Source organism: Patiria miniata, unplaced genomic scaffold, assembly GCF_015706575.1.
Source record: "Patiria miniata isolate m_02_andy unplaced genomic scaffold, ASM1570657v1 HiC_scaffold_6, whole genome shotgun sequence".
Classification (NCBI taxonomy): Eukaryota; Metazoa; Echinodermata; class Asteroidea; order Valvatida; family Asterinidae; genus Patiria; species Patiria miniata.
In genome coordinates, this window is record NW_024037073.1 from 15814228 (window position 1) to 15831280 (window position 17053).

The 17053-nt window shown below is 41.0% G+C and overlaps 1 protein-coding gene across 1 annotated transcript; it reads right to left on the reverse strand.

Moving 5' to 3' along the window:
* Window positions 1-1449: 1449 nt before the first annotated feature.
* Window positions 1450-15404, reverse strand: LOC119743078 (lysophospholipid acyltransferase 5-like). Its single transcript, XM_038219420.1, is given in 12 exon segments — window positions 1450-1912; window positions 2316-2452; window positions 3650-3808; window positions 5014-5161; window positions 7491-7657; window positions 8673-8759; window positions 10586-10794; window positions 10797-10875; window positions 11660-11791; window positions 13200-13306; window positions 14240-14347; window positions 15273-15404. Coding segments are annotated over 12 exon segments (1473 nt in total). The 5' UTR covers window positions 15385-15404; the 3' UTR covers window positions 1450-1884.
* Window positions 15405-17053: the final 1649 nt, after the last annotated feature.

Below are 17053 nucleotides of genomic sequence, written 5' to 3' on the forward strand. Positions count from 1 at the left end.
CAGGGCGCGTTATCGTGTAACATGATAACAAAGCGCGTGACGCAGGGCTTTTTAATCCATTGTCTATGATGAGCAACGGGTGAATGACCGAAGACCCGATATAGAAAGCGCCCGCTGATTGGTCAAAATCTAGGAGGTCAAGAGGCGGGATCTTGCCTAATTAATCAGCGAATCTGCTCACATATCATAGAGCCATCTATTACATAGACTACAGATTAATTGTGTTGTTCACTGAATCGGCAAAACAGATTTATTTTGCAAATGGCATCCGTAACTTTTGACACACTTACATGCAGGCCTGACGTTTCAGCAATCCCAGGAAGGTCAATTAGGATCGGTCATTAAAGACTAAAAAAAGTCATAAACTCATTGTAACTGGAATAATCCTGAGGCACATACAGGCATGCAACTGGGAATTTAGAAGAAGAAAAAGGGAAACTCCAAACCACACAAGACTTTGTACAGTGTCTTTCAAGTTGTAATGGCATTCATGAGAAGTAAAAAAACAAGGACATCAGCGGATCCGAGGAAAAGTTGCATGCCTGTACACAGCAGACATGTTGCAGGTCAAAGCTGAATTATGCATCACTTCTTACGCTGTAAACACTCGACCGATACTCCTCTCTTTAAAGGCAATTTACAACGTTTGCAAACATCAACAAACCAAACTACCAAATTATAACGAGACACCTTACTTGACTGTAAAGTGAATAATAGTCTCAAGCATCCTGTGAAATCATGGCACCTGGTGTGCTGTCATTTTCAAGAAAAGTGGAATTTTTGTATCAATTTCCAACGATAGTTCGCCGACCATCGTTGGGGGGGGGGGGGGAATGATTTATGTCAAATACTGCCCCAATTTACCAAATTAAGTCAGTCCACATTTAGTTTGCAATAAGTTACACATCCACGAACGGGAGCAAGCCAGCTAGACATGTTTCCTGACCTGACAATGCCTGACGTCTATATAAATTGCTGTGTTTCATCTGCAGTAGGGTCAGGGAACCAGACTACAAGAACAGGATTTTTTTCCAGCATGTACACAAGACCTTAAACAGGTCAGTGTAACAACATTTGCTATAAAATACTAAGGCCAAAAAAAAAAAGTCTCCGGTTTCTGGTATGGGGATTGCCCAAAAAGTGGTGAGGCGACGCAGCTTCTTTTTTTTTTTTTTACCTGATATTTTTGGCTTCAAATGTCGGATGATGACTGCAAATGGTGCCCGACTAAACTTAGTGCAAATATATGGGAGTCCAGAGAGGCCACATAAAGCTTATTCTCGATCATATCCCCATCTAAAAACACGTTAAAATTGTGTAGAAGCAGGATTCCAGTCAAACCATTGAGTTTTGAGACATCATCTTTCATTGAAAAAAAAACTTTTTCATTTTGCCGATGCGCATGGCTACGGCGACGCGCGCACATACCAGAAACCGGAGACTTATTTTTTTGGCCTAACCCCCAAATCCATCTATTTCAGAAAATGACAGCAAAAGCGAAAATGTTGTAAATTACCTTAAAGCTGATTTCTGGTAAGATTAATATACATACTTTTGAGACAATCAATTGCAACAACACCAAATCTGCCAAAATCTACCAATTCGTATTTTGCAACAGTATCCACTTCCATCCAAATCTGACAGTCATGACTGCATGTTGGGTTTTGTAAGATTCGATCTGCACACCTGCTTTTTATGACCACATGATGTGGACAAAGTAAAGAAGAAAATTTGACAAAAACTTCAATCCTGAACCTATTAGAATCAATCAATTTTCTGCATTCTGATTTTTGGTAGATTTGGGAGTAGTTTAATACAGGTAATGATTACAGTCACCCAATGCTGCATCTCTTCTGTAGTTATTTCTTGATTTCTTGATTTCTTTCAGTCCGACTTTTCGTTTTCAGAATTCCTGCAGAGAGGGTAAAAAAGTTCAAGACCTGGTCTCAGTTGACGATGTTGTACCATTTCCTTCAGAAAAAGAGGGGCTAAGCCATGAAGAGCTTTGAATGTATTAAGAAGAAGAACTCTGTAATGTATGCTGTCCTTGATTGGTAACCAATGACGTTTACGCAAGATGGGTGTTACATGTATCTGGCAAGATGATTTCGTTCTTGTGAGTGTGCGAGCGGCAGCATTCTGTACAAGTTGGAGATGTTTTATCCTATGTTGTGGTAGACATACAAGCAGGCTATCACAAAAATCTTATCTGGATGATATGACAGTGTGAATGAGATGTTCTGCAGCAGATGATGTAAGTGAGTTTGTGACCAATGGATTTGTGCGGGCTTAACTACAATGTCTGATTGACATACTTAGTGTCTTGGGCAGCCTCTGCAGCTTTCTTGGTGGCTCGTTCCATCTTAATGAGGCGAGGCAAGATGACCATCTGATACAGGAAGGGGAAGATGATCAGCACCAGGGTAGGGATGTGATACATGGCTCCATACACCTGCAAGGACAAATCAATCAATTAGTCAAACTCATGCATGAATAGTCATCAGTGACTGTGAACCATTTACGGAGTGCCTCAAACATTGCAAAAGTATTCCTTTTTATATTGTGATACTAATAATATAATTAATTTTTTGGTTGTGTAATGCGCGCGCACCTGTTTGGCCTAATATATGCAGCGCACAATTCAAAACAATTCATAGTAGTTCCGAAGCAAACTCTCAAATTTCTTCCAGTGCAATAAAAGATGCAGCAAGACTCTGTTGCAACTTCACTGGTCAGCTCTTTTGTTGTGTGTAGTATGTGTAGGACTGAAAACGGACCATAATTGCCTGCAGAAGTCACGCATGCGCACTAGTTTCCCCCATTTTTCGGGGGAGATTTTAGGAGTTGGCTTAGACGAAGCTACCGACAAGTTCGTGGGTGATATTGCTTGGTGGTGATAGTGCCCTCGTGCGGTGGGTTATCGCGTATCAAACCATAACAACGTCTAGCCCCTAGACTAAGAAATGGCTCCAAAATGGAGTAAAATGGTAGAACATAATCATTGGAAGTTTGCCATCTTTTTCACACTTATATTTTATATGGTGATGCTTAAAACCGGTTTAATACAGACCTGGTCACCGATAATAGCGCTCGCTCTGGTTTAAAACCACGTTTGTAACTACTTTAACACTCTTCTTAGTCTGAGTATCACCCGTTATCCACGGAGCCAAGTCTCCTGTATAACGTCTGATATGTCTAAACATGCAGATATATGCAAGCCGCGTGCCAGCCAATCGGAGTCGACTTTACTAAATCGTGACGTCATTTCTTTACCAAATCAGGACTAATGGTTTGATTGGTCAATTCGAATGCAGTGTTTTGTAATACAACAACAGCCGGGCGCATATCGGGTAACATGATACAGAGCGCGTGACACAGGTTTTTTTTTTTTTGTCCATGTCTATGACACACAACGGGTGAATGACCGAAGACCCGATATAGAAAACGCCCGCTGATTGGTCAAAATCTAGAGGTCAAGATGCGGTTGTCTTGCACAATTAATCAGCGAATCTGCTCACATATCATAGACCATGGCCATTACATAGACTACACTCTACCAGAAATATCCCCTTATTTAAAATAAAATATCCAAAAAAGAAACAATTTTTAACAAAGTCAAAAGGATATGAGGATCAATCTGTCAACCTACCAGTCGTATCCTTCGCCATCGTAGGAGAACAAAACCCACGAGAGGGTAGCCTACAGACAGGGAGACGGTGATCTTGAGTAGAGCAAAGATGGGGAACTTTAGGGCGGGGTTGCTGACAAGCTTGGTGAGAGGGGGATATCTCTTGACTGCGTCTTGTACCTAGGAGATCAAAAATAAATAAATCTGACTTCATTTCCAGTTGAACTTACGGGCGTAAATAAGTCCAAATACGAGCCAGAAATAAGTCCAAATGTGGGTAATTTGGGTACATATTTTTGTGGTTTTTTTTTTTTTTTTTTGGTGCATACATGTACATGTAAGTGCAAATGTGAAAATAAATCATTGCAACACTGAAATGAAACGTATATTGATATCGAGATGTCCATTTGCACAGATTTTTCAACTTATTTCCAGTTTCAAGTTGCAGAGTATTAATTTGCCACCATTAGGAATTAAAAATTCAAATTTAATGAATTATGAGTTTAAAAGTATTTGAAAAACTTAAAATGTCACAGCATCAAGTTCACTTTGATTTTCATCAAATTCAAGATTTGTGCATGAATTATGGCAGTTATCGAACCAATTTTGGGAGAGAAACAGAAATCCATCCTTAGTTGCAAAGTGTTTGGGGAAAAAAAACCTGTTATCATTTCTTGTCTTACCTGCTGAAATTAAAGGGAATATACAACATTTGCTTTTGATGTAATTTTCAGTATTGTATGGTTTTGGGGGTTTATGTGTTTTATAGTAAATATTGTTTCACTGACTTTTTTGAAGTCTGGTGTTCATAGATGCTGGAAAAACCAAGAAAAACAATCATGTTCCTGTAGTCTGGCTCCCTGACCCCACTTAAGATGAAACGGAGCAATTTAAAGACGTCGGGGAATTGTAAAGTCAGGGAACCAGTCTCGCTGGCTTCCACCCGTTCAAAAACGTGTAACCAAATGCAAAAATGTGGACTGATTAAAATGTGGTAAATTGAAGGCAGTAGTGGACAAAAAGTCAGATTTTTCCAACGCTGGTCAGCCGACAAGCATTGGAAATTGATATATAAAAATACCACTTTTCTTGAAAATGACAGCACACCAGGTGCCATGATTCTTCAGGATGCTTTAGACTGTCATTCACTAACAGTCCAGTATTTCATAATAATTTGGTAGCTTCAATTTTTGATGTTTGCAAATGTTGTATAGTACCTTTAAACTGTGAACAAAACATATCTTTGAAAAGAAAAAAATCAACAATTTTGAGACGTGCTTGTCGTTTCAATTTTTGATGTTTGCAAATGTTGTATAGTCCTTTTAAACTTTGAACAAAAAAAATCTTTGAAAAGAAAAAAGTCAACAATTTTGAGACGTGCTTACAAATGTCTCCGTGGCAGTGACAAAGATCTCCAACCCGAAGCATATATAGTAGCCGATGTACATGCCGTGCCAGACAGCCAGAAACATGACGGCGGCCGTCTGAGAAATGTAGCGATTGTTCAGAAACTTCAGCCTCTTGAAGACGTACCTACAAGGAAACACAATTACCAGATCAGTATGGGGCGTTGGGGCGCTGTGATCCAATGGTTACGGTGTTCGACTCGTGTGCCGTGGTGCATGGGTTCGAATCCTGACTGTGGGAACATGGTGCTTGTGCTCTTGAGCAAGGCACTTTACCATTATTGCTTCGTCCTTCGGATGGGACGTAAAGCCGTAGGTCCCGTGTGATGTGTAATGCACATTAAAGAACCCAGTACCACTTATCGCTAAGAGAAGGGGTTTGCCCCGGTGTTTCTGGCAGTGGCTGCAATGTGCGCCGCAGCACCTTGTAAACCATTATAAGGTGCTACATAATGGGTCTCATATTTCTCATAAACTTTATTTACCTTTCTTTAATAATTGACATAATTTCCAGCGCCTTGAGTACCTAATTGTTGGTAGATACGTGCGCTATACAAGACTCCGTTATTATTAGTATCAACTAATTCTCTTTAACTATTTCAGTGCCAAAGTCGTACATGTACGAGGTTTATTTGTTAGTTCGAAATTGCCAACCTCGTACATATACGAGGTAATATATGTACTCAAAATTGCCAAACCTCGTACATGTACGAGGTAGAGTAAGTACGTTATCACAAGGGGGCGCTCTCGCTCTTTCTAATAATATCATTTTCATTCTGGTACGACCTGTATTTATTTGTTTCATTCGAGTTCTTGCGAGAGGGCGCAGCACTGACACTCGTATTTTCTGCAAAAAGTGCGGAATTCTCCTGTGTGCAGGGCAGTGTCTCAGGGTGTATCACTATGTACGTGACTACTGTTGACTTTCCAATATACCAAGGATATACCAGAGAGCAACAACAACAAATTTAGTGAGTAAAACTTATTTACTTCTTTTTTTTACAGAATTTTGAACAATTAACAAAAACGCTCGAAGTTGGGCACTTTAGGGTTAAACTTTTCAGATTTCGCAGGCACTGAAAGAGTTAATACCACTGAAAAAATAACCCCGATAACTGGGCACTTGTGAGCAGATTACACAGAGTAAGAAACAAAGACAATTTCAAATAAAATCTTCCTTTAACATTCAAATGAATCAACTGACCTACAGGTATGTTGAGGCTGCTTTCCCATACTCTTCAGCAAGTTCATTTTTTTTACCTTAATAAGTTTTCAACAAGTATGTTTAATTCAAATAAAAAAGAAAGCTTCGTTTTTTGGGCACAAACAGATGCTTTGCGAGCAGACTGACTCCCGGTCTTGACATTATTGATACTGATTGTGGGTCGGGAACCAGTCTATCCCGAGAGAATGAAATAATTGTTGGGCCGCTCGAAGTTTGTTAAGTAATAATTCAATAACTAAACGTGGGCCTTTTTTTCTGTCGATGTGTCATTCAAATGTGAATAACTTTTGCATTTCTTGAAAACAAAGCAATTTAGAAAAGAAATCTAATTTTTCAGGATGAAACTCAAAAACGGCACGGGTAGTGCAACTTTAAAGCTAAGTAGCACCGCTATATCGATATTACTCCATTATTCAATGTTATTTTGATATCGATATCGTCGATAGCAAATTCTTTAATCATATCAAAAGATCAAAATTTTCGATATTGAAGAATGATAACGAAAATATCGAAGATGCATCAGCTTATCGTCAAAATAAATCGCCCGTTTGTGCTTTTACTTTGTGTTTAACGTTTGCTGCATAATAAAATAAAGCTCGGCGGCAACTTGTGCTTGAGACTCGAAACAAAAACACCGCGGAACACCAAGCGGCATCGCTTTTTGGTCTCTGCATTCGCTGGAATTCACGGTCTCCCCCAATGTAAAACCTCAAAAGAAACCGCCCGTTCTGGACAAACTCTCTGTGCTGAGGTTTGTTTTTAAAAGTATGTGCAATGTGCTCCAGATAAAGCCGTGGAAAACTGGGACTTTTTTTTTCTTCTTTTAAATCAAAGAGTCAACTTTACAGTCTTTAACTTTTACATGGGATAATTGATGTATCGAATAATCTCAATATTGGATTTCCAATGTATCGATTGTTGAAAATTCTGATATCGACGGTGCTTATATAAAGCCCAAGCATTAATTATTTATTTATTATCCTCATCCAACAGCAGAAAAAAGGTGAGGTCTCTAAAACATCTGAAGCAAGATATGGGACAGAGGGTTTCCCCCTTTGTGTTGGTCAATGTATTCTGGGAATCTCAGGAATTTTTTTGAGATATCTAGGGGGATGTGTTAGGTAACAATGGTGTAGAGTATGTATAAGGTATAGGAACATGGGGGAGGGCTACCCATCGGTCTCAAATCATGCAAGGTATAATCAAAAAAAGCCTCGACTTAACCACAGACCTGGACACCCAGACGTTGGTGGTGATATTGAAGGAGCGGATGTACTCTGCGGTGACCGTCGCTGTCTCCAACTTCCAGGGTATGACGCTGGTGCAGGCGTCCCACAATGCATTGCCCTTCTCGTCCTTGCCGTTGTAGGGCAGGCCGCTCATGATGCAGGACCCGTCCTAAACAAGGAAGAAAAAAAAAGTTTGAATTTGAAGAAGAAAAAAATCAAGACAAAGCCTAACCCTTGCTCTACCATACCTTCCAATTGACTTAAAACTCCCTGGACATTTTTGCTAGGATGCAACCTCAATCCTACAAAATCCTTCAACTGCCTCCATGTAAAAATTGCATAAGGCCTCAATCCTGCATCTATGCTCCGTTATTTCTTGAATGTGGTCCTTGGAGGGGTGACCACTGCCTCGATCAATCCCACAAAATCCTACAGCAATCATTGTCAATATGTTGAGGCAGGGCCAGTGACATCCTGGAGCAGTGTGGAGGATTTCAAGTATAATCTAGGCAGGCTAAATTCATGCATGGCTGAGCATTAACAACACAATTGTAATGACAAACGGCCCTTGAAACCTTTAGACACTTCAATATACGATGGCCGTGATAATTTTGGTGTCAAAGAGAGTCATTAATAACTTTGAGCCAGTAGAAGTAAGTTAAGCCAGTGAAGTTTCAAAACGTTTTAAAAATCCATCTTCGGTAATACAGCAATATTATGCAAACTGGCTGAAAGTCCAATCTGTTCATGAACAAACTGGGAAGCTGACTGATGATTCAAAATACTTTTTATCATAATGTTATCTTCATCCACTGATCAACCCTATCCCCAAGGCCCTTTTGACTATAGGAACCATCCTCTATCCTGCAAAATCCTCCAAAAGCAACCATGTAAACATTGGACTCAGCCTCAATCCTGCAAAATCCTCCAACTGCCACCATGTGAAAACCGGACTTCTGAATTTGTTCAGTGGAGTGGTGACCATTGCCTCAATCCTTCAAAATCCTCCAACAATCCCTGTTAATGGGTTGAACTCGACACAATGCATCCTCCAGTATCAACCGACACTTTTTTGCCATTCAGCCTCAATCCTCCAAAATCCTCCAATACCACCTGAAGGATTTCAGAGGATTGCGGTGGATTAGGGGTCAATTGTTTTTTTCCCCCAAAGATACAACTCTTACCACAATAAGAAACACTGTGCAGTACTTGAAGAACACAATCTTGTGCCAGATTCCAACCACAATGATCTGGTAGAGTAGCGACGAATTCTGGACAAGAAAAGAAAATAATAATTAAGGGGCAATTTTTCAAGAAGCATTAAAACAAGGGGGAAACAATGGCAATGGCAGTACGCTCATTACACAACACATTATGTGTGCATCGGCCTCGACTCAATGGGTGCGTGCGCGTTCCTTCACTAACGCCTCAATAAATAGATAATGCTTTTGAACAAAATTGTATTGAATCAGTGATTAGGCCAAAAAGAAAAGTCTCCGGTTTCTGGTATGCGCGCGCATCGCCGTAGCCATGCGCGTCGGCAAAATGAAAAAGGTTTTTTTTTCCTTACAAGATGATGTCTCAAAACCGCCAAACTCACTGGTTTGACTGGAATCCTGCTGCTGCACAATTTTAACGTGTTTTAAGATGGGGTTATGATCGAGAATAAGCTTTATGTGGCCTTTCGGGACTCCCATATATTTGAACTAAGTTTAGTCGGGCACCATTTGCAGCCATCAGCCGACATTTGAAGCCAAAAAAAAAAAAACAAACAGGTAAAAAAAAAAAAAAGCCGCGTCGTCGCACCACTTTTGGGGCAAGCTCCATACCAGAAACCAGAGACTTTTTTTATTTGGCCTTAAAGAAAATAACTTGATTTCTTCTACATGTAGTCTACATCATTGGTTCAATGGTACATTAATACTGAAGACACTTTAAAGGTCATTGCTTGATTGATACCAGGATACAGCTGGGATACGTTGTGTGTCAACAAATCCTTGCTAAATAACGCTACGTCAAAACCTTATGTTTGAAAGGACTGATTCTTCAAAAACACAACTTTCAACATTGTAAAGATGGCATCGCGCGTTATATACTGCAAAACGACTGCAGCCCTAATTATAATGTGTCATATTTTGACACATTTAAATGGGACAAATCCACTTGAGGGATTAAGATCGTGCAAGGCATGATGGGAAACAACATGGCGCAGCAAGAACGAGGTTGTTGTTGGGGAAATCAAGATGGCCGCAACATGATAATGGTCTATTGACGGATCGTGCATGGATAGTTTCATGGATACCGCCATGTTTGGGGTCACATGGTAATCTCAGGAGGCTTTTCATTGAATATTCGTCCCATCATGCTTCAACGCCATGAGAGTCGGGTTGGCGTAGCTGTACTTTCCTCGCCTTCCACCGCTGTGACCCGGGTTCGAATCCCGCCTGGGCCAATATGTGGATTGGGTTTTCAGTCCCTGCCTGATTCCGTGGGTTTTCCCCAAAAATATTTTTCTGGGCTTTTCCTCCCACCTCTAAAACTGTAACTTCTTCTCATTGTCTTCTCTCCACAGGTTTCTTCAGGCTTGCGAGCTACAGTGTCTACCTAGGGCGCTTTTGAGGAATCCTTGGTTTCATCACCAGAAGTGATTAATAATAATAAAAATGTGTGACCAAACCACTGGAAAAGACAGAGTAAGGCCAAAAAAAAAAATAAGTCGGTCTCTGGTCAGCGCGCGCGTCGATTTTAAGCATGCGCGTCGATCTTTTTTTTTTCCAAAATGTTCCACGGTAGCTCAAACAGCGCCCTCTATTTCCGCACCTCCTCAACTTTTTTTTCCAAAGAGCACCAAGGAATGGGAAACTGCACCAAGGCAAATGATCGAAAGCACCAAGGCAAATTATGGAGGCCACCAATGTACATGAGGACACCAAAAAAGCAAAATAGTACCCACCTTGTCTGTACAATCCAAGCTGAAGAAAAAAAAACAAAAGGAAAAAAAACAAAAAAGCCGCGTGGCCGCGTCAATTCCGGAACTTTGGTCTGACCAGAGACTGAATATTTTTTTTTTTGGCCTAAAAGGGGAAAGTCTACTCACGGCAAACTCTTCCGACTGCAAGAGCGCGTTGGAGAACATGGGCGCCAGTACGCACTCCAGAATGGCGTACACAGCCGCCACACCGAGGCGGCTCAGCGCCGGCATGACGCAGGCAGGCGGGTGCCCCTGGTCATTGTCTAGGAGTTTCTCAGCCGTGAAGTCCAGGTACCGTCGGATGGAGAACTGGGGTCCGGCAAAGAACCCCCCGGGAAGTAGGTGTAACCGCACATCTCCAGGAGGGAGGGGACGGTCTTGATGCTCAGCTGCTTCTGCTCAGCGCTGAGTTGACTCTGCGGGAATCGAAAGCAATTGGAATGATTCGCGATGCAATTCACCATCAGGCATTTGCATCAAGCACGTGGAGTGTTGGGGTGCAATGGTTACGGTGTTCGGCCCGTGTGCCATGGTACATGGGTTCGGTCCCTGACCCCTGAACATGGTACTTGTGTCCCTGGGAAAGACACTTTACTACAATTGGCTCTTTCCACCCAGCAACTATAAATGGGTGCCCATACTGGCTGCAGAAAAGCGGTCTCTTTTTAGAAGAAATATGATACCAAGATCTCTCGATTCGGTCCAGTACTTTGTGCTGCAGAGCCTATTTTGTGAAGCACACATCTTTCATGTGGGTATCATTACATAATACGGGACAAAATGACTCCCGACTTTGTTTCACAAAATAGGCTCTAGAAACAAAAACCACTGGACCGAATCAGGCGATCTTGGTATCATTTTGCTTTTAACAGAATTCCCCCTGCATTGGTATAGGTTGTTTGAGTCTCAAGGTAGCGGAAGTACGCCGTTCCGTTTTTTTGGGGGGCCACCCTTTATAAGCACCCCACATTATGAGGCCCCGCCCATTGTGTACAATGCCACACTGCATTTTCCAGCCATGCGCGTCGCGTCGGAGTTTTGTGCACGCATGTTGGGACATACATCACAAATTATTTGTTATCTGCCATAGCAACTGGCTCACGCTCTATATGAGTCACCAAAACAGGCATACAAGTAAATCACATGAAATTTTATTCACAGGTTTTTGTTCATTAAAGTAAAATTTGAACTGATACTTGCCTCGTCCTTGTGGCCATCAAAAAGGTCAAAGGCGGTGCCAATCATCCTGAGGGTCAAGATGCAGTGGGGCGTGGTCCACATGACGTCGTAGCCGTCGGTGGAGAGCACGATGTACGCAGTCAGCAGATAACCCTGACGAGAGCAAGTCAAAACAAGAAACAATTAGAACCACATGTTGACTGATTCGGATCAAATGCATGCTAGTCAACGATAGTTGAAAACATGTAGTTTGGGCAACTATGAGGGAACGGCTATGCCAGACTTGTATTTGAGTCACCAACCAGGGAGTCTGAGTCCGAGACCGAGTCACCTCTCTCGAGTCCGAGTCCCGAGTCATGCAGGTCGAGCATGAGTCCGAGTCACAAGTAACAAAGGTCAAGTCCGAGTCACGAGTCACCTTTAAAATATATTGGAAATAAATTTTGCTATAAAAACCTCACAGGGTATAAGTGTTTCCTTTATTTTCACAGCTTTTCTCTAATTTAATGTACTGGAAATAACATGTCAAATAAAGCAAGGCATCAGTGTCTTGAAAGGATAATCTGGTACCAAACACTGTCAAGCTTGCATTTACACAATATCATGTATGGACGCTGGGGTATGTGTTTCGATACATTGATTTTCCAAATCAATATATCGGAAACAAGCCAGCCGCACGTGCGTTTGTACAGTACTTTAGATGCACCGCACAGACTGTATCGCTTGCTCAGGAGAGGATCGTCTTCAAAACAATTTGTAATTATATTGTTGAAAAAAAACCACCCAAGTGATTTGTGGTAATTTTGGTCGAGTCCCGAGTCACGTAGGTTGAGTCCGAGTCAGAGTCCTTAGGGTCGAGTCCGAGTCATTTGTCACCGTGACTCGAGTCCGAGTCACGGAAAATGGGACTCGAGTCCGAGTCACGAGTCATACGAGTCTGCGGCTAATCCTATTGTTAGCCAAAGCAAGGTTGTTGATAAAGATACTATGAACCTGTACTACAGTTGTTGGAACAAGTATGGTGTGTCATTTTCTTTGTTGTTCCAAACAGTGAGAACACACAATACATTACTTTTTTGGAGGAAACTGATTTTAGGGTTACTGCGTTTAAATAGTGATAAGATTTTGATGTGTAGAGGCAATGGAAATCATTTTCTCACTTAAAAGTAGGCTTTCAAGTCATGATTAATTTTGGTGCTACATAGTTTGTTAAAATATGAAATGTATTTTTTTGTGTTTGGGTTCTGCTTTTTTTTACTCACCCTGTATATTACCTTTAACCAGTTCAAGTCAGTATACACACAAAGGTTTTGCGGTATTCGGAACAGATGACGGATACACACACAACGAGCGAGGCCGGAAATATCTGTCTGCGACCCGCTCGCAGCGAGCGAGGCCGGAATTATCAGGGTGTGCTACCCATAGATGACGACCTGAACCCGTCTCGCATCAAGGTTCGTGAAAAACAATCCCACGCCTGGGTCCGGTCAATGTCTAATCCCGGCGCGAAGTGGTTATGCACAGTGAATGAGACAATGCTTCAATCTGCAAATAAACTCACCATGTTGAAAGCAAAGGACAGAGCCACAGAGAGCTGGCTTCCTCCCACTGTAACCAGCAGGACGTAGTTGACCAACACGGAGATCATTGAGTAGACGATGTCATAGCCTGCACATATGAATATGTGAATATTTAATGATGGGCAATATGAATTACATAATGAAGGGGGAAAAAGTTAGAATCCTGGGCAACAAAACCTGATGCCACTTTTTCATAATAAGTACAATTTGAACCACTTTTTGGGGTTTTTTTTTTTAATTGAAAGAGTTCCATACCTGGACATAACTTGACACCCTGTGCACAAACCCTATGAGACTGGTCTAAATAATTCCAAGTGTTTTCTTAATAAATGCTTCAATATTTGTTTCCTACTAAATATGGCTTTTAGGACATGTTAGCGCTTTCTCATGGCTGATTGGTTACTGCAGGGGAAAATATGTGATGTCCATGTATGGAATTCTTTCCTTTTTTTTAAATTCATACATATTTGTAATATTTTTTGCAAATTTTGTCAATATATTGACTTGTTATTTGTTTCAAATTTTTGCTAGGATGTAACCTCAATCCTGCAAAATCCTCCAACTGCCTCCGCGTAAAAATAGTACACACCCTCGATCCTGCAAAATCCTCCGTTATTTCTTAAATGTGGTCCTTGGAGGGGCGACCACTGCCGCAATCCCGCAAAATTCTCCAGCAATCACTGTCAGTATGTTGAGGCAGAGCCAGTGACATCCTGGAGCAGTACAGAGCATTTCAAGCCTAATCCAGGCCTATATTTATGCATGGCTGAGCAAAAACAACACAAGATATGGCCCAAAACATAGACAAAGTGCATCCTACAAAATCAGTAACGCACTTTTGCCATGTAACCTCAATCCTACAAATTCCTCCATTTTGGCAAAGAGGATTTTGAAAGATTCAGGGCGGTTAGGGTTAACGAGAGTCAGTCACTGCAAATGCATTAAAAAGAAAAATAAAAAAATGGAGAAACATTGCTTGCAAATCAAATTTGTCCGTTTAGTTTTTTTTTTGTTCTTTTACCAAAGTTCAGTGATGCCAGCGTGAGGCCACACAGAATGAAGTAGACATGCTTGATAAATTGTGACTGGCCGTGCAAGTAGGTCCTGGAAATGTAGCACAATGGATAACCTAGGGGAAAAAGGACAACAATCATTATTGTCAATGGGGGATAGTGGAGTAATGCTTGCTGGGGGGGGGGGGGGGGGGGGGGGGGCGGTATTCGACTACCTTAAACTTACCCGACCCGACCTGACGACAATTCAAAGAAAACCGACCCGAAACCGAACCGATCCGGAAAAAACCCCAAATATCTGGCTTCGGCAAATGTGTATGATTTTTGCACCTGAACTGTCCCACTTTCAGACTTTATTTCCCTTTAAAACAAAATGTTCCAGAGCCATGAATCAAAATCCTCCAGAGCCACCAATCGCGCCCAACATATACGCATCAAAGAGGGCGCTGTACAATCTAGCTGGCTTAATATCGGGATAAATATCCACTATCAATGAGTAAATCAGGGAAAGCCTCTGTGAAAACAACGTTGATTACAATATAACAAGCATGACAAGGAAACAGGCACCAGCCAAATATCCATTGTCATGATGCATGACTGTCTTCCAAAAAGTTAACATATCGTCAGACCCCCTAACATGCCTAAAGCTATGCGATCCTATTTTTATGCGCTCACCTTCAATTTGCATAATTTGACAATGCTTGCACGTTGCAAGCGTTACCTGCTGCATAGATTATTATGGCGGGTCGACATGGTCGAGGATAAATTTCGCTCAAGTTTTAGTTCAAACAAATCCCACAAAAGGGCATGAAGGGGGCGAGTTGGAAATGGGGCGATTAGGCCAGGGGTCGAGTTTGTAAGAGGCGAGTTGGTCAGGAGGCGAATTGGAAAGGGGTGAGTTGGTATGGGGAAGGTCGGCCAGGGGGCGAGTCGACAGACCTAACGTTAATAATAGCAAGTACAATCAAATGAACGTGCGGCAAGTATTTGTTGCCGGCGGGCGCCTGTTTAAAAAGAAAAGTTTTAAAAATCTCCACTTACACAAAAGCAGTGTCATGAGATAAAGAAAGCTTGGGGCATCTAGACCCACAAGACCTGCAACCCCGGCCAAAAGGCCGGAATTACTCGCAGTTTCCACGGTTTCAGAAGACATTTTTGCATGCACAATCGCTCAGTTTTCCTCAACTTGTGGATATGGTGTGACCTGAACTAACCTTTGACCGTACTTTACGCCCGGTGGCGTCGTCCATTTGTCTAATAGGGATGTTCAATTAAAGATGATTGTTATTTTAATAATCAGGGACAATGATAATGAGATTTGTTAGTTGTTTCAGTAAAAAAAAAACCATTTGTATACAATTGATAGGGAAATAAAATTAATGTAAGGAAATGTTATACTTATTAATAAAACAACAGTATACTTTACTTTAGAAGCAACTCCCCAAGTGATAATAATGGTACAGTCAGTGTGTCGAAAGTTTGATGACACTGACCTGTTGTCTCTGCTCCAGCGAAATTCACGTTATAAGTTTTTTTTATTACGGGGGCTTGGGCAGGGGCCGGGTGTGACCTCTATTCAATATTTACCATTTTGTATTCAATACCTAGACTTTATCATTTGCATTCAGTGTGTTATCTTTAAGGTCAAATGCATTGGGAAACTGGGTTGAACAATCTTCAAAGCTGCAAGAACTGTAAACAAAGTCGATTTTCATGTATCAAAACAATTTTTATTTCAGAATTTTCATCAAATGACAATATTAAAAAAAATCGAGTTTTTCATCCATCTTGCTTATCCGTTCACATTGACCCCAACCTTGTTCCCACAGTGTCAAGCAGTATACTCTTAAACTACCGGCACCTGCTCTATTACAAGCAGTGTTGAAATCAAGCAAGCCCCGGGAACGAGGTTTTTGCAAAGACTCAAAATGAGGGTTGGAAGTTCAAATGTTTATACATGAAGATTTTTGAATTCTCAAAAATAGATTATACAATAAAAATATAATTGTGCATTAGATTGTTCTCTACTATGTGAAAAATAAAACCTTGTTACACCTTCCACCACCAATCAAAATAAAACTAAACACAAATTCTAATTTGTCACAAATCTCTAAGCATTAATGTCCAAGACCCATTTTGTCCAATAATTGACCGAAAGTAACAAAACCAATTGAAATATAAAGGCTCTGTGATTTAAAATACATCAGGCGCAATTACAAGTAGTACTAAAGATATATCACGCTTAAGGGACCATCACCAATACATCAAAAACATATAACAAAGACAATTATAATTACATTTGTGTGATTACCATTAAAAAATCTAACGCAGCTATGGCTATTCAGCAATACCATGCTTGACTGCTTTAAAACTAAACAAGCTCAACTTTTCGACAAACAAATCCAAGGACTTAAAAATTTGGTGGGCAAAATAACAATAACTACAACAAAAAAGGAAAGACAGAATCTTCAAAAATTAATTCTGATGGAATGTTTGCACCATGGAGATAAAAATATTTCTCTTCAACTTAAAGCAAACTTGAATTCTTGATCCTGATTGGTCGATCCATGGCAACAACAGTGTACTTTATTACTGAATACCACGGTCCGTATCGCACTCTGTGTACTAATCCAAGATGCGTGCACCATTTCCGCTGCACGCCTGGTAAATGGATAACCACTGAAAAGTTAGTGTCCAGCGTGCGTGTTCCATCTTTTCTGTGCGTCAAGTTTGCTTGAAGATAAATTCGCTACCCCACTTGCACTCGTGGAACATGGAAAATGTAGTGCGTCTTTAGTCCTACGTACCACTCAGACTTTGGC